Source organism: Notechis scutatus, unplaced genomic scaffold, assembly GCF_049901735.1.
Source record: "Notechis scutatus isolate UNSWTSFEM ecotype Mainland unplaced genomic scaffold, rNotScu1.2 NSCUSCF118, whole genome shotgun sequence".
Classification (NCBI taxonomy): domain Eukaryota; kingdom Metazoa; phylum Chordata; class Lepidosauria; order Squamata; family Elapidae; genus Notechis; species Notechis scutatus.
In genome coordinates this window covers 6,054-27,500 of record NW_028263141.1, presented here as the reverse complement: position 1 = coordinate 27,500, position 21,447 = coordinate 6,054, and the positions used below count along the sequence as shown (strand labels likewise).

The 21,447-nt window shown below is 46.4% G+C and overlaps 1 protein-coding gene and 1 long non-coding RNA gene across 8 annotated transcripts in view; one reads left to right on the top strand and one right to left on the bottom strand.

Annotated features, from left to right (window-relative positions):
• The window catches only part of LOC148128601 (vomeronasal type-2 receptor 26-like), a 14,851-nt gene extending 1,429 nt beyond the window's left edge, over window positions 1–13,422 (top strand). For 3 of the 7 annotated variants that reach the window (XM_087948752.1, XM_087948751.1, XM_087948750.1), the window contains 5 exons: window positions 350–638; window positions 1,604–2,395; window positions 6,467–6,679; window positions 10,990–11,116; window positions 11,976–13,422. In XM_087948752.1, the coding sequence (XP_087804878.1) occupies window positions 2,309–2,395; window positions 6,467–6,679; window positions 10,990–11,116; window positions 11,976–12,493 (945 nt within the window). In that variant the 5' untranslated portion in view covers window positions 350–638; window positions 1,604–2,308 and the 3' untranslated portion in view covers window positions 12,494–13,422. Of the gene's footprint in view, window positions 1–349; window positions 639–1,603; window positions 4,093–6,466; window positions 6,680–10,989; window positions 11,117–11,975 lie in introns of all 7 variants that reach the window. The other 4 variants (XM_087948754.1, XM_087948753.1, XR_015746243.1 and 1 more) reach the window with 3 other exon arrangements.
• A 2,421-nt stretch (window positions 13,423–15,843) lies between these two features.
• On the bottom strand, window positions 15,844–19,275 carry LOC148128600 (uncharacterized). Its single transcript, XR_015746241.1, has 2 exons — window positions 18,236–19,275; window positions 15,844–16,092 (listed from the first exon to the last, which is right to left on the bottom strand). It is a non-coding gene; the product is annotated as an uncharacterized LOC148128600 (long non-coding RNA).
• Window positions 19,276–21,447: the final 2,172 nt, after the last annotated feature.

Here is a 21,447-nt window from a genome sequence, read left to right as displayed (position 1 = left end):
TGTACCTCAGGACCTGTCTAATTTCCTGAATGATTTTGATTTCCATGGCTTCCCTTTTTTGCCTTACTTTGTGGAAGAGAGTAAAATCCAAAGATGGAGTTTTTAAAAACCTGAATGAAATCCAGATGATTTTCCTTTCTCAGTTCATTCCTGAGTTCATCACTTGAATAATGACCTTTGTTTAAGTAGTGACTGAAACAATTGTAGTTGCCTCTCTCATTTGCATAATTGATCATTCGATTTGAATCAATGTTGGCCTAAGGCTTAGTAGGTTTGTGAAGGATTATATATTTTAAAAACATTTGTTGTTGCTATTGAATATAATAACATGAATATTGTTTTTCAATAGGAAGAGTTCTGCTCTAACAAATACCCTAATGTCAATTTTTGCTATTCAAATGGTCAGCAAGAATTCCCAGCTCCTGCACAATCTCACACTTGGTTACAACATCCATGACAACTATTTGAGCACTTTCCGCACTTCAGATGTCTTGCTGGACATTCTTTCCACTGGAGAATCCAATGTCCCCAACTATGGCTGTGGGAGGAAGGAGAACCTCCTTGCTCTGATTGATGCAGCTTCCAGGGACATCTCCATCCAGATGTCAATGTTTGTAGGCACCTACAAAGTCCCACAGGTTTGTGTGTTTTTCTCTATCTGGTAAGGTGAGTGGGGTGGGTGGGGATGAACAACAGATCCAATATCTTCATAGAATTCAAGAGCAGCTTTTCAGAATATTAGGGAACATATCAACGATGTTTTAGTCTATTATGTTCATCTTCAAATTGACCATTAAAGGCCTGAAGAGCCATAAGGTCCCTAGAGGATATTCTACTGAATATTCTACTATTGAAAAACTATCCAGGTTTTGAGGTCCTCCATTAGCATGTTCATTTTCACATATCAATAATATCTGCCTTATCCAATTGGAATCAAGTTGGCAATAGTCCTGTCTATGTATAAAAATATTCAGACCAAGAAGAGTATCTTTGGGATGGATAAAAGGAGTTCAGCTCCTGCCCTCATAGATAATTGTTAATTTACACAATTTCTGCTTTGTATAAATTCAGGGTATATAATTATTGGGTTAAAATTAAAGTGATGAAACAGACATATAGTCCCAAAACAGACAAAATTTCAATTAAACACTTATTGGATTGTACAACTGTCAATTTCTGTTAGCAGTTGTGTCTCTTTTACTATAATCTAGAGAAGAAGCTGAAAAAAATGCTTCACAAAGAATTTGGGATATAGAAGCTGAGAAAGAGGTTTTAGTACTCAAAAATAGCATATAATACAGCCCTATATCTTAGATCCAGACATTTTATCTAACATCTGCTAATTTGAATCTAATTGTTGGAATTGTATGGGTGACACAGAAATTTACATTGCATTTTTTTTGTTTTTTTTTGTTTAATATGATTTTGCGTTCCATTTTTATAGACAATCTTGTTAATATTCTGTCTTAAATATTTTAAACCATGACTAAGGAACAAACTATTCTTATATATTCATCAAAACAAAATTGGGTTTGTCAATAAGTAATATTTTGGAGTTGATCTGGACCACATTATAACACAGCATTCTTCATTACTTTTTCAGATCACTGCTGGAATTCCTTCAGAGGCTCTGAGTGATAAAAGGAGATTCCCTTTTTCCACCAGATGCTCCCCAAAGAAGGATTCCAATACCCAGCAATTGTCCAGCTGCTCCTCCATTTCAGATGGACCCTGATTGGCCTCTTTGCTTCAGACACAGAAAAGGAGATAATTTCATGAGGACTTTCCCTCCGATGCTTGTCAGGAATGGAATTTGTGTGGTTATATCACAACGATTCACAACAACTGGACAAACAGCACCCCTCAGGGAGGCCCTCTCTAAGTGGAGACAAATCAACGTCTTTGTCCACTTCATAGAATTTATTTCCATCTGGAACAGAATTTTTCCTTTCCATGAAGCACTTATGCATTTGCCAGGACCCATTGAAGGGAAAGTCTGGATCCTCACAAGTTTTGCAGCGTATCAATAAAGAAGCACATACCTCTCAAATACATCCATAGTATTTTGAATTTTGGTTATCTGTCAAAAAAAAGGCCAACAGATGCTGCCTTTGAACCCCATTTCTTTGTGGAAGATCCGTTTCAAGATCATTATTTTCGCTGTTCCCTTTCCAAGCACGTCTTTTCTGTCAAAGGCCGCAGAAGATGCACCCAGAAAGCCCCACTGGAGACCCAGGAGAAAAGAAACAGGAAACGGATCATAAATGACCGTCATCGCTACAGTATCATTCAGACTCTGGCCCAGGCCATGAATGCCGCTTATTCCTCCAGATCGAGGAGGGGAAGGAAGGAGGGAGAAAAGAGGTTGGGGGCTCCGAGGCTGCAGCCGTGGCAGGTATGGGGGGTCCCAATAGGGATCCATTAATCTGAGATCCTTTGGAGAAGGAACCCAAAGGAGAAGGAGGGGAACATCTCAACCTTCTTGTGCTGCAAAAGGTCAAGAGATTTGCACCATCTAATTGCTCCTGTCTGACGCTCCGGAATAACAGGGAGCAGATCTGAAGTTTCTGTCTAGCCTCTGTTGGAAGAAATCTCCTTCTGGGTTCAGTTCCAAGTGGGGAAGAAAGACGCTGGAAACATGGTGACTGCTTGGAAGATGGTTTAATGGTGGACAGGAGCACATGCCTTGGTTGAGGAAAGAAGGGCTGAGATGCTGAGAGTGCAACTGTTTGATGCCCTCTGTTGGGATTTGAATTTGAGCTTGTATTCTGATTGGTTGTCAGGCTCCCATGGGGCCATGCAGGGGCAACTCTGTAGGCTGTCCTGAGTCCCAGGCTTGGTTGAGCCTCGCTGGATGATGGTGATGGCTTTGGGCAATTCCTATATAGCTTTACCTGGAGTAGATCTTTGTTATGTAAAATAAACTGGCCTAGGCCAGAGTAATGGTCCATTAGCAAAGGTGGGAGGGGGCGGAGTTTCAGCCTCTCTGAGTTTCTACTTTTCTTTTAGGGGAAATATATTCTCCCTTTTTAGTATATCCTAAAATATTTCATTTTCCTAGGAGAGGGAGGGTTTTAACTACTCCCAACACCTCTTTCAGTCCTTGGAAGAGTGTTGAATCCTCCCTTGTCCAACTGAGAGATTTTCTAAGTTGGAGAAGCTGCTCCCATAATCTCCTCCTTGTCTTCTCTCAAGACTCAGTTTCAGGTTGCAGTCAAGTACGATTTTGAGATTGTTTTCATAAACATGTATTTATTTACACATAACTCAAGATGGCAAATGTCTCCAACACAGCTTCCTCCTTCATCCAGTCCACTTTTAGTACAGTCAGAGACCAGCATTACAAATAATAATAATAATAATGGAGAAAAATAAAAATAAATGACAGTCAATGGGCAGTTAGTCTGCCTAATGCTGAGTCATGTGCGAATATGTGGCAATATAAATGTCCTAAATAAATAAATACATAATTTTGCATTACAGCAGAACAGAATTTGGCCCCATTCAGAGAAACTCCTTCCTACTGATCTAATAACTGCACTTGCACGTAAAAGAGTTCCGTATTTCCCGGATATTTTATTAGGAGAGGCGTCACAAAGTGAATCCCTGAGTCCTGATAGGAGATGCCGCATAGCAGGCTGTGAACTCACTGGTGGGATTCAAATTTTTTTACTACTGGTTCTGTGGGCATGGCTTGAATTTGTGGGCGTGGCTTGGTGGTCACGTGACCAGATGGGCGTGGCTTGGTGGCCATGTGACTGAGTGGGCTTGGCCAGGGGCCATGTGACTGGCAAACCAAATACAATTGGTCCTCGCTTAATGGCCGGTTACTTAGCAAGTGTTCTAATTTATGACTGATCTCCCCAGAGCTACTTGTCCTGTTTTTGGAGTTTTGACAACCATAAACACAAACACACAAACACACACACACACACACACACACACACACACACAAGACTTTCTAACCCTGCTATTCTTTGATTCTGTAAGGATCTCCTGCTGGAGCAGGGGGTTGGACTAGATGTCCTCCGAGATTCGTTGCATGCCAGCCCTAGATTGTTGTGTTGCTTCAAAGAGTCTTCTGAAGCCAGGGTTTGTGTCCTTCCTTCCTCTCCTTTTTTCTCTCTCCTCCCTCCCTCCTTCCATGTATTTATCTATCCATCCATATATCTCATTCACTTTCTCCATTCTCCCTCTCTTTCTTTCTCTCTTTCTCTCCCTCTTCTTTTCTTGCTCTTTCTTTCTTTCTTCTCTTCCCCCCCCCTCTCTCTCTCTCTCTCTCTCTCTCACACACACACACACACAGAGAGAGTGGGGGAGAGAGAGGGGAAGATAGGGACCCGGCCTCTTCGCTATCCCCCACCGTCCCCCTTCCCTTCTCAGGCCAGGCGAGGGAGGGGAGGGTGAGGGGCAGGGCCAGCCGCTTCAGGCAAGGTGAAGAGGCGTCGACCAAGCACGGGAGTGTAGAAGCCTGGGAATGGCGGCTCCCGGCTCAGCTGGCCTGAGGGGCTCCTGCAGGCATATCGCGACAAGGGGGGCGAGAAGCCCCGGGACATCCGCCCACCCACCTGCTGGCTGGCCGGGCAGGGCTGGACTGGAAGAGGCGCATCCGACAGGAGAAGGAAGAAAACGTGATCCGGGAGGGCGGGCAGGCAGGCAGATGTCCCAGGGCTGCTCCACATGCGCACTGCATCAGTAGCACACGGCTGCACACACAGTGCGCATGTGCAACAGCCCTGGGACATCTGCCCGATCTGCGCCACAGCCACCACGTGGTAGGGAAAGCTAGGAGAGCGACTGGGACAAGCGGGCGACCCGGTATAGGGGTGTGGCCTACCAGGGGTGACCACCGGTTCATCCGAGCCGGTGAGAACCGGTTGAATACCACCTCTGCGTGAGCTGCAGTTCGAGTGGCCCCTTGTCCTCAGGGGCCCAGTCTCAGCTCAGGCGCTCTTTCTTTGTATCGGCCCCCTGAAACGGCTCTGGGAACTCCGTTGCAGCTCTCGGAGGTTAATTCCCTTTGGACTCTTGGCAGGGTTATTCGATATAAATATCTCGTTGCTCTAAAGGCTGCTCAAATAAACATTCTTGGGAAGAGCAGCCCCATCTTGTTGGATTTCCAGATCTTTGAGACCTTGTTTGAGTTCACTAAGTGCACTAACTCATCCCCCATCCTTAAAAGCCCTTCCCTGCAGAAGCCACGGGGGCTGAGTACCAATGAGTAGTTGTGTGTTCATTTTCCCCACAACAACAACCCTGTGAGTTGAGTTGGGCTGAGAGACTGGCCCCAAATCCCCAGCCTGCTTCATGACCAAGGCGGGACTTGAACTCACATCCTCTTGCTTTCTACTTGGGGCTTAACCAGTAGACCAAACTGGGTCCCTTACATACTTATCAAGCTTGGCACAATCCTTCATCCAGTGCATCATTAATGTTCTTATATGAGATACTATAATTTATCAAATCCTAAAACCCAGATAGTTTTCTATTGCTTTTTAGTCATACAGTTGTTTCTAGGAGGAAATCATAAATATTTTTCTGGAAAGTTGGTAATGTTTAAATAACATAAAAGTATATTTGCCTGAGAATTGTTATAAATCTTGTATAATAGCAATTTATCAACCCTATTATATTAATGACAACATAGAAAAATTGATGACTTAACGACAAAATGTTGTATCTTCCCACTTTCATGACAAAGATTAAAAAAACTAAAGATTATTTGAGTACCATTTTTAAATCAGTTTTTATCCACTTAATTATCATACCATCCACCCCTCACTTAACTGGGTTTCTGATCACATCACAAAATTGTTTGTTACTCTTTCCTGAGATCAAGTTATATCAGCAGTATTTCCATAATGTATTTAGGAAATGAAATAATATGTGAGGATGACTTGCATAGAGCACATAAGTTATATCCCCCCCTTTCCCACAACCCATTTAGAAAGGGCAGTGATAGGAGGGAATGACTTTTGGGGGGTGGAGGAGAGATTCTGCCTGGGGAAGAAGCAGATAAGAGGAGGACACCTACAGCTGCATAAAAAAAGGGTCGGTGGGAGATTTGTACTTTCTGGCTCCCCAAATCCTGTCAGTGCAGCATTACAGCGAAGTGGGCCTAGCTCAGGTTTCCTGTCTGGGCTTCCTGGGAGAGGATCACCCTGACAATTTTCTTCTTGACAAATCCGTGTTTCTGATAACCAACCTGTTGCTTTCAGGGAGTTCATAAATCTCCTTTTTTCTGTTGTTCAACTATATTTTGTCAAAATCTATATTGTCAAAATATGATCGACAAATTTTTGTGAACTTTTTCCCTTCACTTGTAAGATAGTGGTAACACCCATTTTCCTAATGAAGCATGTCTGTAAATTAGACAACTACAGAAGAAAGATTAAATATTGAAAAAGCGTCTGGGATAAGAAACAAAGTTTTCTGCTTTTAAAATTGCTGCATGTTCCCATTCTAGTTCCATCCTTTCCTGGAGAAGAATGAGTTTGTCAATATTTCACACATTGAACTCTACATGGACCCAAATGGAGAGGTAGCAGCAGATGTGGCCATTTTGGGCTTCTTGGTTCTTCCCAGGGATGATCCCAGGAGAGAGCATCTGGCGTATTTTGTAAGACAGAGACTTTATATCAACCAAGATGTTCTTTCACGGCTAAAGTTGCTCAACAAGGTAGGAGAAAGTTTGGTGTCTTCTCTCCATTTTTCAAAGCCTGAGGTCCCATTTCAAGAGGGCTGATGCTATTCCCCAAAGGTGGTTGACCTTCACCGAGAATTGAATCTGGGCAGTAGAAACCGGATTTTTTCCTTTAGGCTGCTTGGGAGGCATCGGTATTGTTCCATTTTGTGGACCACGTACAATTAAGGATCTCCATCGAACGGGTGAGAATCCCACAAGGGCTGGGGAATGTGTCGCTAGTAGCTTCTGGTTGTTTGCTCCTTGTGTCCAGAAGAGCAACGAAGGCGGCAATTCTGCTGACTGGGGCCTGAATCCAAGCTTGGACCGTATCGGATGGGATTGAATCGTGAGTGGACGGAGGTCCTTTTGGCCCCATTGGGGGAAAGAAGCTTCTTCTCGTCCTGCTTGGGGAAAAGTGTCCCCTGAAGGGGCAGCTCCATAATCTGGGAGGCTCTTAAGGAGGCCGGACCTGGCCAGAGCTCTCCATGCCTCCCTTTCACCCTCCCTGGGATGGAGCAATGGGCCTTCTGCTCCTAGGAAGCAGCTCCAAGGCTTTCAGTTCACCTGAAATTATCAAGATTGTTCTGATATCACACCTTAAAATTAAGGGTGTGAGAAGAGGGGAGAAATGCGTGTTAATGGGGTCATGAGAAGGAACCGGCTGGTTATCACTTAATGCTGAAATCTTTTCTCAGTTCCATCCAGGGGTGGGATTCAAATTTTGTAACAACCGGTTCTGTGGGCGTGGCTTAATTTGTGGGTGTGGCTTGATGGTCACGTGACCAGATGGGCATGGCCAGGTGGCCATGTGACTGGCAAACCAAATACAATTGGTCCTCGCTTAATGGCCAGTTGCTTAGCAAGTGTTCTAATTTATGACTGATCTCCCCAGAGCTCCTTGACCTGGTTTTGGAGTTTTGACAACCATAAACACAAACACACAAACACACACGTGCACACAGCCTTCTGATCCTGCTATTCTTTGATTCTGTAAGGATCTCCTGCTGGAGCAGGGGGTTGGACTAGATGACCTCCGAGATCCCTTGCAGCCCAGCCCTAGATTGCTGTGCTGCTTCAAAGAGTCTTCTGAAGCCAGGGTTTGTGTGCTTCCTTCCTCTCCTTTTTTTCTCTCTCCCTTCCTCCCTCCTTCCATGTATTTATCTATCCATCCATATATCTCATTCACTTTATCCTCCCTCCATCTCTTCCTTTCTTTTTCTTTCTTTGTCCCTTCCTTCCATCTCTCCCTTTCTTTGTCTATCCCTTTTCTTCCTTTTGCTTCCTTTCTCTCTTTTCTTTCTCTTTCTCTCTTCTTTCTTCTCTCTCTCTTCCTCTTCTCTCATTCCCTCTATTTCACTCTTTCCCTCTCTTTTTCTCTCTTTCCCCCTCTCTGTATCTCTCTGTATCTCTCTCTCATTCTGCCTCTTTCCCTGTCTTCCCCTCCCCCTTTGTGTGTGTGTGTGTGTGTGTGTGTGTGTGTGTGTGTGTGTAAAGAGAGGCATGGATAAGTCTGACCAGGTCTGGGTCTCTTTAAGAACCTCCCCAACTATGAACCGGCCCTTTCAGGGGACACTTTTCCCCAAGCAGGATGAAGCTTCTCTCCCAATGGGATCAAAAGAACCTCCACCCAATCTTGATTCAAATTCATCTGAATTCAGGCCCTGGTCAACAGAATTCCCTTGTTCTTTGCTAGTTTGGGCACAAGGAGCAAACAAACCTGAAGCTCTTAGTGACACATTCCCCAGCCCTTGTGGGATTCTCACCAGTTTGAAGGAGATACTCAACCATAGGTGGTTCACAAAATGGAGCAGTGCGAGAAGGTAAGGGTGATGGTGGGGGATAGCGAAGTGGCCGTGTCCCTATCTTCCCCTCTCTCTCCCCCACTCTGTGTGTGTGTGTGTGTATCTGTGAATGTGAATGTGTGTGTGTCTCTCTGAAAGCCTCGGCATGGCCAAGCCAGGAAGCTCTCCTTGGCGCTCTTTGCTACTTCTTTCATTTCTTCTTTTTCGAATCCAGACTGGCTGAACAACGATTGCCAGACTGCTGTGGAAGCGTCCATTCGGGTGACTCTCCTCCTCCTCTTCCTCCTCCTCTCGCACCTGGCAGCTATGGATGGATCAGGAGGGTGCAGTTGTGTGGGGAGATGCTCGCTCCTCAAGTGAGCAGCCACCCGCCCCGTACTTGGTTTTGCTGTGCTTTGGCATTTGCTTGAGGAGCATCTCCCCGTGCGCATGCACCCTCCCAGCCCTGCCACAACGGCCGGTTATGAGAGGAGGAGGAGGAGGAGGAGGAGGAGGAGGGAGGAGGAGGAGGAGGAGGAGGAGGAGGAGGAGGAGGAGGAGGAGGAGGAGGAGGAGGAGGAGGAGGAGGAGGAGGAGGAGGAGAGTCGCCCAAGGGGATGCTTCCACCGCGGCCTGGCGATCATTGTTCAGCCAGTCTGCATTCCAAAAAGAAGAAATGAAGGAAGTAGTGAAGAGCGCCAAGGAGAGCTTGCTGGCTTGGCCATGCCACGGCTTTCAGGGAGACACACACACACAGAGTGGGAGAGAGAATCAGGAAGATAGGGACCCGGCCGCTTCACTATCCCCGCCGTCACCCTCACCTTCTTAGGCCAGGCGAGGGAGGGGCAGGGCCAGCCGCTTCAGCAAGGTGAAGAGGAGGCGACCAAGCACAGGCGAGTAGAAACCTGGGGATGGCGGCTCCTAAAGGGCTTTGAGGTCAGATGACCTGGAGCGGCCGAGATCCGAGTGAGCATTGCACCACAGGTTCACCTGATCGCCCACTTCTTTGGTGTTGGCTTTACGGAGCCGCAGCGTGAGGTCTGGGCTGACATGTGACAGCAGTGCCTTTAGCTGTGCTTGCTTGTAAGTGTCCAAATAATCTGGTGAAGACACGGGAGGAGTCACTCAGGTAGACCTCCCCATCCGCAGTCCTCCTCCTGCAGAAAAGGCCATTCCCTGAGCTAAGAAGGCAAGGAGCTGCGCTCGACTCACCCAATTCCTAGGACTACCCCAAATGGTCCCAATTCGCACTAGAGAGGTAGCTCCCCGCAGTTCCCCTTTCCCTCAGTGCTCTGACTTCCTGTGGCTCGCCTCCAGCCTGAACACCAGGTTGGACCACCAGAAGGCCACTTCCCTGCTTCTCAATGGCGCTCCTGTGCCAGCCACTGCAGGACTCTCCATCTCTTTCCCAAATTCTCCCTCAACTTCAAAATGACAACACCTGTTGCCGACATGGGTGCGACCGGGCTGCCGGTCACCTTTACCCCCACCCCACTTGCCTTTTGCTGCTGCCACCTGGACCCCTAACCCCAGCAGGTAAGGCCCAGCACCTGCGGTGAATCCCAGCTAAATTTCACTGTGACCGGAGGACATGTGAGAGGCTCATGTTCTCCTGCTGCTGGGAAAGCAAGAGAGTCTTTCCGGCACAGCAAAAAGTTTGCAACTTCCTCTCCAATAGGGAAATGGGGGGCTCTGGGCGGCAGAGAAGCAGCCCACTTGAATACTGTTTCTCTCTGCCGCCCGGAGCTATGCCGGGAAAGACTCTCTTGCTCTCCCAGCAGTAGAACACGAGCCTCTCCACATGTCTTCCAGTACAGCGAAATGTAGCTCGGGTCCCCACCAGTCTGCATCTCGCCCCCGCCTGGATTCACCGCAGATACTGGGCCTTACCTGCTGGGGGTGAGGGCGGCGGGTGGTGGCAGCAAAAGGCAAGTGGGGTGGGGGGTAAAGGTGACCGGCAGTGGCAGGTAGGTGACTGGGCCCAGAGCTTGCAGAGCCTCACTCACCCAGGGAGATCAGGCAGGGCCACAGCGGAAGGCATGCAGCAATGGCTGGCCTGGCGAGTGGGCAAAAGCAGGCTGCAGGCGATGCCGCGCATGCACGATAAGGACTGACTGGGAGCGGAGGGGAGGGGCAGGCAGAGAGGGGCGGGGCCAGTCAGTGGTGCAATTTGCCGGTTCTCCGAACTGCGCAGAATCATAACAACCGGTTCTATAGAACTGGACAGAACCAGTACAATCCCACCACTGGTTCCATCTCTCCAGACTTTTCTATTTAATAAAGTCCTTTTTTTTTTTTTTTTGGCAATGTGAGATGCCAAAAGCAAAAGAGAGGAACTAAAGGAAGAATCTTCCAGAAGTTATATCTCCAACCATTTGGAAATAGTGAGAGATTTTGTATTTACTTAAGTGAAGACCAGAGGCTAATATCTAATATCTTGTCTAATATCCATTTTTACCTCCATTTTCCATGGACGGAGTCCTAACACATTTCCTTTGGCAATCTTATTTTTTTTCTGCTCAGTCCTTTCCTCAATCTGAATGTGTGGAAAGTTGTCATCCTGGATTTGTCAAGAGGGCTCGAGAAGGAGAGCCAGTTTGCTGCTACGACTGTGTTCCTTGTCCGGAGGGGACCTTCTCCACTCAGAAAGGTGGGTGACACCAGAGGAAAATGGGAGGCCTGGTGGAACTGGATCCATCAGAGCATTGTCATGAAAGTGTGAATTAAAAAACACTTTGAAGCTGAATTGGTTTCTGGTTTATTTCCAAAATGCCCTCATTTCTTATCTAAACAGAAGAGCAAAAAGACTGTGAAGGAAGGGCTGGATAGAGAGAGGTGGCTGTGGCAGATTGGGCAAGCTTTACTACTGCCAGAGAAAATATTTCTTCTTTTTAGCTTGGATGTATCCTTCCTTCCACATTTACTTCTCTAGGAACACCTGAGTTCCTTGAAACACGAGGAATTGGTTTTAGGTCCACCTCCTGAAAGGAGGATTGCAATGCAGTCTACATGGGTTCCCTTTGAGGAACACTGAAAAGGTGTTGCTGATGTACGAGATACACAATGTGGTGGCATGGATAGTTATGCCTGTATGTGTCTGCACCCGTATCACCACTGCTCCAATGGCCATTCCAAATTATTTGCAACAGTCACTTGATCTGCCAGCCACCTCTGAGGCAAGTATGACAAGAATTGCCATCTTGCACGTAAGTTTCTCTAGAAAGATTAATTGATTCATTATTTTCCTTTAGTAATGGAGGTTCCTATCAATATTCTGAACATTACAAAGGAAATCTTTCAAGTCCAAAGCTTCCCTCAATTTCATAGCCTATCAAAAATATACTGTAGCTATATTTTTTTAAAAAGTGATACACTTATTTTTTGTCTCTGGAGATATTAAGAAATCCATCCCAGAAAATGCTCCTGATAATCACTTGTTCCCAAAGAATGTACAATATATCTTGAAATGCAAAGGACAAAGAAATATGGGGTTGTTTTTTTTTTCTCAGATACAGAAAAATGCACCAAATGTCCGGATGATAAATTCCCAAATAAAAAAAGAGTCCAATGTATCCCCAAAGTTATAACCTTCCTGTCTTATGAAGAACTTCTGGGCATCATCCTGGTTTCTTTTGCCCTATTCTTGTTCCTAACCACAGGCCTTGTTTTAATCGTCTTCATTAAATACCGAGAAACTCCCCTTGTCAAAGCCAACAACCGGGACCTCTCCTACATCCTCCTGGTCTCCCTCCTGCTTTGCTTCTTGTCTCCTTCTCTCTTCATTGGTCAACCAAGGAAAGCCACCTGCCTTCTCCGACAAACGGTTTTCAGCATCATCTTCTCAGTTGCGTTTCTTCTCTCTTGGCCAAAACCATCATGGTGGTGCTGGCTTTCCTGGCCACAAAACCAGGAAACCGAGCAAAGAGATGGTTGGGGAAGAGCTTGGCCAACTCCATCATCCTGTCTTCTTCTGGTGTCCAAGTTATCATCTGCTCCATCTGGCTGGGAGTTTCTCCCCCTTCCCTGACTCTGACCTCCTCTCCCAGCCTGGAGAGATCATCCTGCAATGCAACCAAGGGGCCGTTGTCATGTTCTACATCACCCTCAGCTACATGGGCTTCCTGGCTGCCGTCTGCTTCACGGTGGCTTTCCTGGCCAGGAATCTGCCTGGGGCCTTCAACGAAGCCAAGTTGATCACCTTCAGCATGCTGGTCTTCTGCAGTGTCTGGGTGACTTTTGTGCCCACCTACCTGAGCACCAAAGGGAAACACATGGTGGCTGTGCAGGTCTTCTCCATCCTGGCCTCCAGTGCTGGTCTGCTGGGCTGCATCTTCATCCCCAAGTGCTACATTATCCTTCTGAGGCCAGACCTCAACACAAAGGAGCATCTCACAGCCAGAACAAATGTAAAAACATGAGATATAACATCATTATGATAGTGGAAGAATTGTTCATGTTTCTTTTATTTGATTTCCATTTTGATAGTATGCAGGAGTCAAAGAAAATGATATCTGTATGTTACAAAATGGGGAATTGTTGAACGACTGGAATTCTTGCAGTTCCCTCCCATCTCAATAAATATTGCTAAAGAGACCACTGTAAAATTCAGAGGAATTCAGCTGTTCAGCAACAGCTACTGAACATGATACCTTATAAAAAATGATTGACGCACTTGTTCCCACTGACAGCAGCTAAACATGTGGGTGGGTGGTGAGAGAATGTGTAGGAAAAGAGGTCAGGAGGAAGCTGTGGGAACCAAACACCAGCCTGGTTGCCTGATCCTCTCCCTAAAAATGCCAGAATGATGTGAAATGCCATGCTTGACTGGCTCCCAGCTGAGGAGGGAAATCTTCATCCCTCTTATATGAGTCTTTCTTGATTTCCTGATAAAACCTCCTTTGCAGAAAGAATTCAGCAGAACAGCTGTCTGGGATTTCAGTTTGGGATTGTATGTACTTCACAGCAAAAAAAAAAAAAAAAAAAAAAGGAAATAAAAAAATGAAGTGTGTAAAGAAATTTCCACTGTATATTTTTTTTTCTTTCATCAACCAGAGAAATAAAATAGCCGTTTTCAGGCTCTTTAATTTTCCACTCTACAATTTGTACCTAAAGCATTTCTCTGCTCCTCCTCCAAGCCTGTCTCGTCTGTGAAGGGCTGGAGAAGATGTCCAGAGAAAGGGGACCTTTGGACTCTTCCCAGGAGGAGGTTGCAGGGATCCTGTCTCAAGGCAGCCGCATCATTGACCAGGTCACAAACCTCCAATGCTGCATAATGTTCATCCAGGTCCAAGAAGGGGCTGAATAAGTTGGGGAGACTTGTAGGTTTCTAGGAAGAGGCACCCATGGAAGCTGCTCTGCTCTCCAACCACAGAGATTGCTGATCAATTGGGAATCAATTTTTATGTCTCATAAAGGCTCCTAACTGCGAATAGGATCCCTTTGCAAATTCCATTTTAAGGAGATAAGAAAAGCTCTGGTGGATCAGAAGAAGGTCAGTCTAAGATTCACACAAATCCCTCTGGTTCTTGCACAAGCAGTAGAAGAAGGCCGAGACTTGTGGCTTTGTGCCACATGGAAGAGGCGTTTATCCAGAGGTGGAATTCAGTAGGTTTTGACCAGTTCTGGAGAACTGGTAGTGGAAATTTTGAGTGGTTCGGAGAACTGGCAAATACCGCCTCTGACTGGCCTCGCCCCCATCTCTTCTCTGCCTCCCACTGAGTCCCAGCTGATCAGCTGGATTGTGCAGCAAGAGAGCAGAGCTGGAAAGCAGGTTAGTCGGGAGAGGTAGGAATGGGCTTTTGAAGTAACTTTCCACTGCCACGCCCACAAAGCCCGCCCACAAAGCCATGCCCACAGAACCAGTAGTAAAAAAAATGATCCCCACCACAGCGATTATCCCATAATTTCACTTTCCTCCATCACTACCCACAACATTGGACACTCGGCCATCTCACACTCTAGGAATCTCCAATTTTAGTATCTCACATTAATCTGAGAAAATGTTTCCAAATTTCCCACCCCAAATTCAATAAGAACTAAGGCGGGACTGGAATTCAAAAGTCTCCTGGTGATCCGCTCAAAGTCCCCCAGGAAGTTTTCCTGCCTGAGGGAGGATTAGAACTCAAAGCCTCCCGAATCTTGGCCGATACAACCAACAAGTCCTAAATCAATTATTGTCAGGAAGCTCACTCAAATTGACCGGCAATTCATGCAAAAAAATTAGGCTGTGCGTTTCCCAGAAGATGGGTAGGCTCCATAAACAATGCCATTGTTTCATTTGAGGAATGAAGGCGGAGATGGAAGGTTCTGGAAACGCCATTTTACAGGATGCACCTTCTTTAGGCCCGACTGCCCCTGTTTTTCTTTGTACAACACCTGAGCTAAGGAATCTCTGAAACATTGTCTTGGGTTTAGGTCCAGGGGCCACAGGAGAAGTCTCCCATCCTAAAATGTACCCTGATCCCTTTCTATTTTGAGTGCACCATGGTGGGTCTGTCCCCATTCTTGGGAAGGGGACATATTGTGTGGGTGTGTTTGCTGTGTATATTGACAACACGCAAGTTTTAGGGGAACCTTTGAAAGTGAGCTCAGTCTGCTCCTAAACTGTGAGCCCTATCTGACCATCACAACACCCGAAGGACATCCAGATATACACAAAGCCTTGTTTTTCTATGCTTCAAGCATGGACATCAATCTGATCATCGGTCCACTCATATTTTATCTTTTTGGAATGTGCAGTAAGTTTAACACATACTAAATCTCACACATGCTCATTTTGCCATTCTAGGCCCTTTTGCTTTTTTTCTATCAGCTGCCTGTTGTCTTTCCACCTTATTCCTTGGATGGCTCCAAAGACCACAAAGCTAGAACTTCTTGGAAAAATCCATCACTTGTTTATACCAAGAACAATCCAAGTTCATTTGCTTAATTTTCATGGTCCAACTCTGCCCTTTTCATCCCAGTTTCATGGTGGGCAACACCCATTCAGCAAGGAGACGTAATGGTGTAGCCACTGGATGCAGATATTTGCTTGTTATGATACAAGAGTGTTGCGTTGGTCTGGCATGAGTGAGCAAAGAGATGGGATTCCCCTGCTTCCTCCCTAAAATATTTTTAAATAAATACTTTTCTTCCTTATCTGCATGATTGGCCTTCAGTGGACATGATTGTAGATGACCAGGGAGAAAAAAGGGAAGATTACCAAGTTTATGCAGGAATCCTCAGATCTAGCTTTGCTTTCGCTGTGACCACTTGACTTTAGTGAAAGCATACCTTTTACTAGATGCAACTCGACTGCAAATGGAGACGAGTCTTTCTTTCCTGAAGGTCCAATCTGGGCCGGGCCTGATAACCACTCACCTGCTTGGCTGCAATGCCTTCTCTTTGGCTGTGGGTGGTTCTCTTGTGGGTGTCCATGCATCTGGGAAGGGTGAGGAGACAGGAGATATCGGAATATCTCGGAATATCTCGGCTGGGCCCAGGAGTTTCTTGCCACTCATTGCCTCTTCCTTCTTCTTCTGAAAACATTGTCAGAAAACTCAAAAGGCCAACAGTAACAATGATTTGGGTCTTATTAACCAGAGCTGGGGAGGAGAGAGATGACTGGAGAATATTGGAGGGCCTCTTCTAGAGGAAAGGATGAAAACAAACAAACAGAAAGAAAAGTGAAAGCTTTCAGGCTTTCTACCGCCCACCTCTTCATTTGTGGCCCAAAATGTCTTCATCATCAACGTTTGCTAGGCCAGCCCCTTTTGGCACCCCAGGGACCCCCACAGTTGCATTCAGCAGGCAACTTGAAGAAGAAGAAGAGGGTGTAAGTCCATCAATGGGGATTGGACAGCCACTTGTCTGACATGGTATAGGGCAGGGGTGGGATTCAATTGTTTTAACAACCAGTTCTGTGGGTGTGGCTGGGTGGGCGTGGCTTCTTCTTTTTTGCAGCACCCCCCTTGTTTTTGGGCCTCCTGGACCTCAGGGAAGCCTCCTGGGGGGCGTTTTTGCTCCCAGAAGTCTTCCCTGGGGCCCAAGAAGGCACAAAACGGAGCACAGGGCGGGGCGCGCAGCATACATACACATCCCACACCCCCTTTTGCCTCCTGGGCCTCAGGGAAGCGTCCTGGGCAAAGCAGTAAGACAGCGAGGGGGATCCCGGCACAGCTGATCATCGGGAAGGGAAAAAGAACCTGAAAAGATTCCTTCAGGAGTGACTGGGTGGGGAAGGACGCAGTCAGTGATGTCGGGCAGGCGCAATAAAGACTGACTGGGAGGGGCGGGGCCAGCCAGGGGCACGATTTGCCGGCTCTCCGAACTGTGCAGAATCATAACAACCAGTTCTATAGAACCGGTCCGAACCGGTAGAATCCCACCTCCAGTATAGGGTCTCCTGCTTGAGCAGGGGGTTGGACTAGAAGACCTCCAAGGCCCCTTCCAGCTCTATTCTGATTGGTTAATAAAGGGCCAAGTCCAGCAAAAGGAGCTGGAGACTCACCGAGAATTCCAATCCCATCAAGGAGTGTCCAGAAGACTCCACGGCTTTGATCCCCAACCTGTGTCCCCTGAGCATGTACAGTCTTCCCTCTCCTAAAGATAGGATTTCTCCTCCTCTCTTCTACAACCCAACGCCTGGCTCTTAACACAGCAATGGCAGAGCCAGGAGCAAAAAAGAAAGAAAGAAAGAAAGAAAGAAAGAAAGAAAGAAAGAAAGAAAGAAAGAAAGAAAGAAAGAAAGAAAGAAAGAAAGAAAGAAAGAAAGAAAGAAAGAAAGAAAGAAAGAAAAAAGAAAGAAAGAGGAAAGAGCACAGTCCCACCTAAAAGTCTCAACCAGAATTCCTCTCGTTCCTGAGGTTTTCTTTTGCACAAAATGTTCCCTTTCCTTCCTTCTCTTTATTTATATTTGTATCCCTTTCATTCTACCACACAACACACACACACCACACACACACACACACACACACACACACACCTCTGTTCTTACCTTCTGTTCCCGGGCTTGCTTTTTGCTAGTCATCTTGTACAACTTATGTACTTTCTTGGTGTTAAATTCAGTAAACTTGGAAGCAAATACCCATAGATTCCTGAAAGGAGGTGAACAGCTATTGTAATTTTCTCTTTTTTAGGAGCTGGGCCAGAAGCCCAGACTTTTCATGCCGGAGGAAAGAGATGCCCCAAAGAAGCAGTGATGGAGAGATGCTTTCTTCTGGGGCCCAAAAGTTCCCTCTTACACAAAAATGTCTTACTTCAAACTTGAGTGATGAAGACTCCCAAGATAAAGTCTGCAGAGTTTGATGCAAGCATGGCACGACCAGTCTGCTACTTTTCTTGACTACTACAAATGCCGGTATTGTGGTTTTCTAGGGGTTTGGACTAAAATGTGGATTTTGTTTTTAACACTCATATTTAACAACATATTTCCACATAGGGGAATTCAACAATTGGAGACGGCATCTCATTTGAGGCATTGCAGCAGGTATTCAAGGGGAGTTGGACTGTTTGCTTGTGGCTATGTAGAGATTCTAGGCGATTCCTCTTTTAACTCCATCCCCAGGTTCTGCCTCTTCTTCCCCTAGACCTCCAAACTCAAAAAGACTCCTGACTCGCAAATCTGACTGCAACATCTGGACAAGAGAGAGGGAGGGAGGGAGGGAGAGAGGAGGGAGAGGAGAGGAGAGAGAGATTGCAGAATTGGTGGGCAGGCAAATCACCGTCTCCATTCTTCAAGAACTTCCTGTTCAGGGTGGATTTTCAAACATTCAGCCATGTGGTCTCCTACCTTGAGCAGGCAACTCCGACTTTGCTCCAGCTGCTCTTCCTCTCTAATGGCTTTTTTTCTGGCTCATCCAGATGCTTCAGGGACTTCTTCACTGGGCTCATCAGCTCTTTGCACTTGGGAGACAGAAAAAGCAAAGCTCCATGTGAGTCGCACATCAGAAGGAAGGCGAGGAAAGGGAGACCCCGATTGAGGCAACCTTTTGAGGCTAGGGGCCCATTTGAATCTGGGGAGGGATCTGCTGTGGGCACCCTCTCAAAATGGCAGCCAGAGGAGTCTTCCCGTTCCCAAGACAAGTCACCAGGCTACAGAGAGGACAACGTTGGAGTGGGAGGTTCCACTCTTGCAAAGCAGACTCTCTCTTTTCATCCCATTCTCAGAAGATCTACAATTCTCCTGTGTTAGAGGTAAACTGGTTGTGGGAAAAGTCCTTTTCCGTTGAGATGAACCTGCCAGGGACCGTGTTTGGCTTTCCAGCATGTCAGCCACCTTAACTGAGAAGGGGAAGAAAGCGAGAGGGCGAAGGAGCCTGAGGTGTATCCAGAGAAACACCTGGAGCCACACAGTCTCAGGCCCCAGGTAGCTGGGCAAGACCAAGCAAGTGAAAGTGATCCAGAGTTCAGGATGGGATTTAACGCTCGTCTGGGGAGGCCCTAAAATCTTGGAGACGGTGCGAGAGGTTCCCCACCTTTCTTGAGGTGAATTCATTCAGGTGGAGGAAGGGAGCTTTTGTTTCGATCCAGAGGGACCGATCGTTTCATGAAAGAGGCAGTCCTCGACTTACAACCATGAGAAGCTACAGCGGCACTGAACCAAGTGACTTATGACCCTTATGGCCGTTGCAGCATCCTCCTGCCACTAAGAGATGGCAGGGGGTGTTTGAGGTGCCGGCCCCGCAGGCTCACCCCATTGACTGTTGCACTACCCCGAAACCGGCGCCTCGAATACGGCAGCACATTGGGAAATTAGAGCAAAGCCGCCGTGACCACATTCGAGGCACCGGCTCTGGAGTGGTGCAACAGTCAATGGGGTGAGCCTGCAGGGCCGGTACCTTGAACGCCCCCCCTGCTGCCTCAGTGCCCCTCTGATGGCCCCCTTGGGGACGCTAAGAGGTGGCAGGGGGTATTCGAGGCACCGGCACCACAGGCTCATCCCATTGGGAAGAGAGTTTAAAAGAGATGCAAGCTGAGTGCGGTGTCTGCTGGGAGCAGATATATATGTATATATGAAGCCTGAAGATGATGAATGAGACTTCATCGAAATGTTGCTCAGATAGATAGATAGATAGATAGATAGACAGATAGATAGATAGATAGGTGATAGATAGATAGATAGATAGATAGATAGATACCGTGTTTCTCCAACAATAGGGCCTCCACCAATAGGCCTAGCATGATTTCTAGGCATGAGGTAAAATTAAGCCCCACTCCCAAAATTTAGGCCTATGCGTTCCCCACCATTTCTCACATCGTTCGTTAGAACTACATGAGGTGAAGAGAAATGGGAGGAAGGGCGGGGGTGGCAGGGGAGATAACTTGCCTTTAGGAGTGCCCTGCAGGTAACCTAGGCTAGAATACCCTGATCTACTGATAGAACATCAGCCAATAGAAGCTCCCCAAGGCAGAGTCCCCAGCCACTTCGGGATGGCGTGGCTGCCCATGTCCCCTCCCTTTAGGCAGCGTCTCTCGGGCGATGGAAGCTCCCCAAGGGCAGTCACTGGCCACTTTGATCGGCTGATAGAAGCGGCCTCCCGGCGAGGGAGTGTGCGTGTGCGCTTGCCCCGAGACCGCTTCTACCGGCCGATCGAAGTGGCTGGTGAGTGCCCTTGGGGAGCTTCCATCGCCGAAAGACACTGCCTAATGGCGAGGGGACATGGGCAGCCAGGACTCGCCCCAAAGCGGCTGGGGACTCTGCCTTCGGGGAGCTTTTGTCAGCCGATAGAAACAGCCTCGTGGAGAGGTACGTGCATATGGGCCCCTCTAGGTGGGGGAGTCACCCACCAAAAGACGGCCTAGCCATTTATTCGGGTGTAAAAAAAAAAAAAAGGCCTGGCCTTATTTTGTGAGAAACACGGTAGGTAGGTAGGTAGGTAGGTAGGTAGGTAGGTAGGTAGGTAGATAGGATAGATAGATAGATAGATAGATAGATAGATAGATAGATGGATGGATGGATGGATGGATAGATAGATAGATAGATAGATAGATAGATAGATAGATAGATAGATAGATAGATAGATAGATGGATGGATAGATAGATGGATAGATAGATAGAGAGATAGAGATAGATATGGATGGATAAATAGATAGAGACATAGCTAGATAGCTAGATAAAAGAAAGAAAGAAAGAAAGAAAGAAAGAAAGAAAGAAAGAAAGAAAGAAAGAAAGAAAGAAAGAAAGAAAGAAAGAAAGAAAGAAAGAAAGAAAGAAAGAAAGAAAGAAAGAAAGAAAGAAAGAAAGAAAGAAAGAAAGAAAGAAAGAAAGAAAGAAAGAAAGAAAGAAAGAAAGAAAGAAAGAAAGAAAGGAAAGAAAGAAAGGAAAGAAAGAAAGAAAGATAGGGATGGATAGATAGCACCTGCAGAACACAGTCCATTCTTTATTTAAAAAACTAAGAAAAATCAAAATAAAAAGAATCTTGGTGTACTTTAGGAATATGGTAAGATAACACAGGAATGACAAGAAAATAAAAATAAAAAATTCCATCCATTCTATAATTTTCTCCCTATGTACGCAATGATCTAGTCCACAAGTTGCCACTTTCCTGCTTCTTAATGAGCTTTAATCTCAAAATTAATATTGCTAGAAAAGATATTTGCATGCAAGATGGCGACGCCCAACTAGGAAGGTGAAGCTCTCGCTCCTGGACCACTATCTCCCTATAAAGCCATCACCTGCACCAGAAACCACTTTTAAAGCTGCTGTTACACCAGTAACCGTGAGTAAACCTGAGTCCAAAAAACAAGCCCAAAAACGCTAGATTCTGAAGCTGTGGAGCCCAAATATTCCTGCTAACAGATCCGGAGCCCTCCTCTCCTTCCCCAGAGAAGTGAAGCCCTTTCCTTCACTCGGAGCCTGCCTGCGGAGTGCTAACAACCTACCTTCATTTAAATCCCTCACACAGCTGATAGAAGTTATCTTCCACGCCAGACAATGCATTTCCTTTAATATCCCCCACGCAGTTTTCACCGCCACATCGGTCAGCTGGCAGAAAGAAAAAA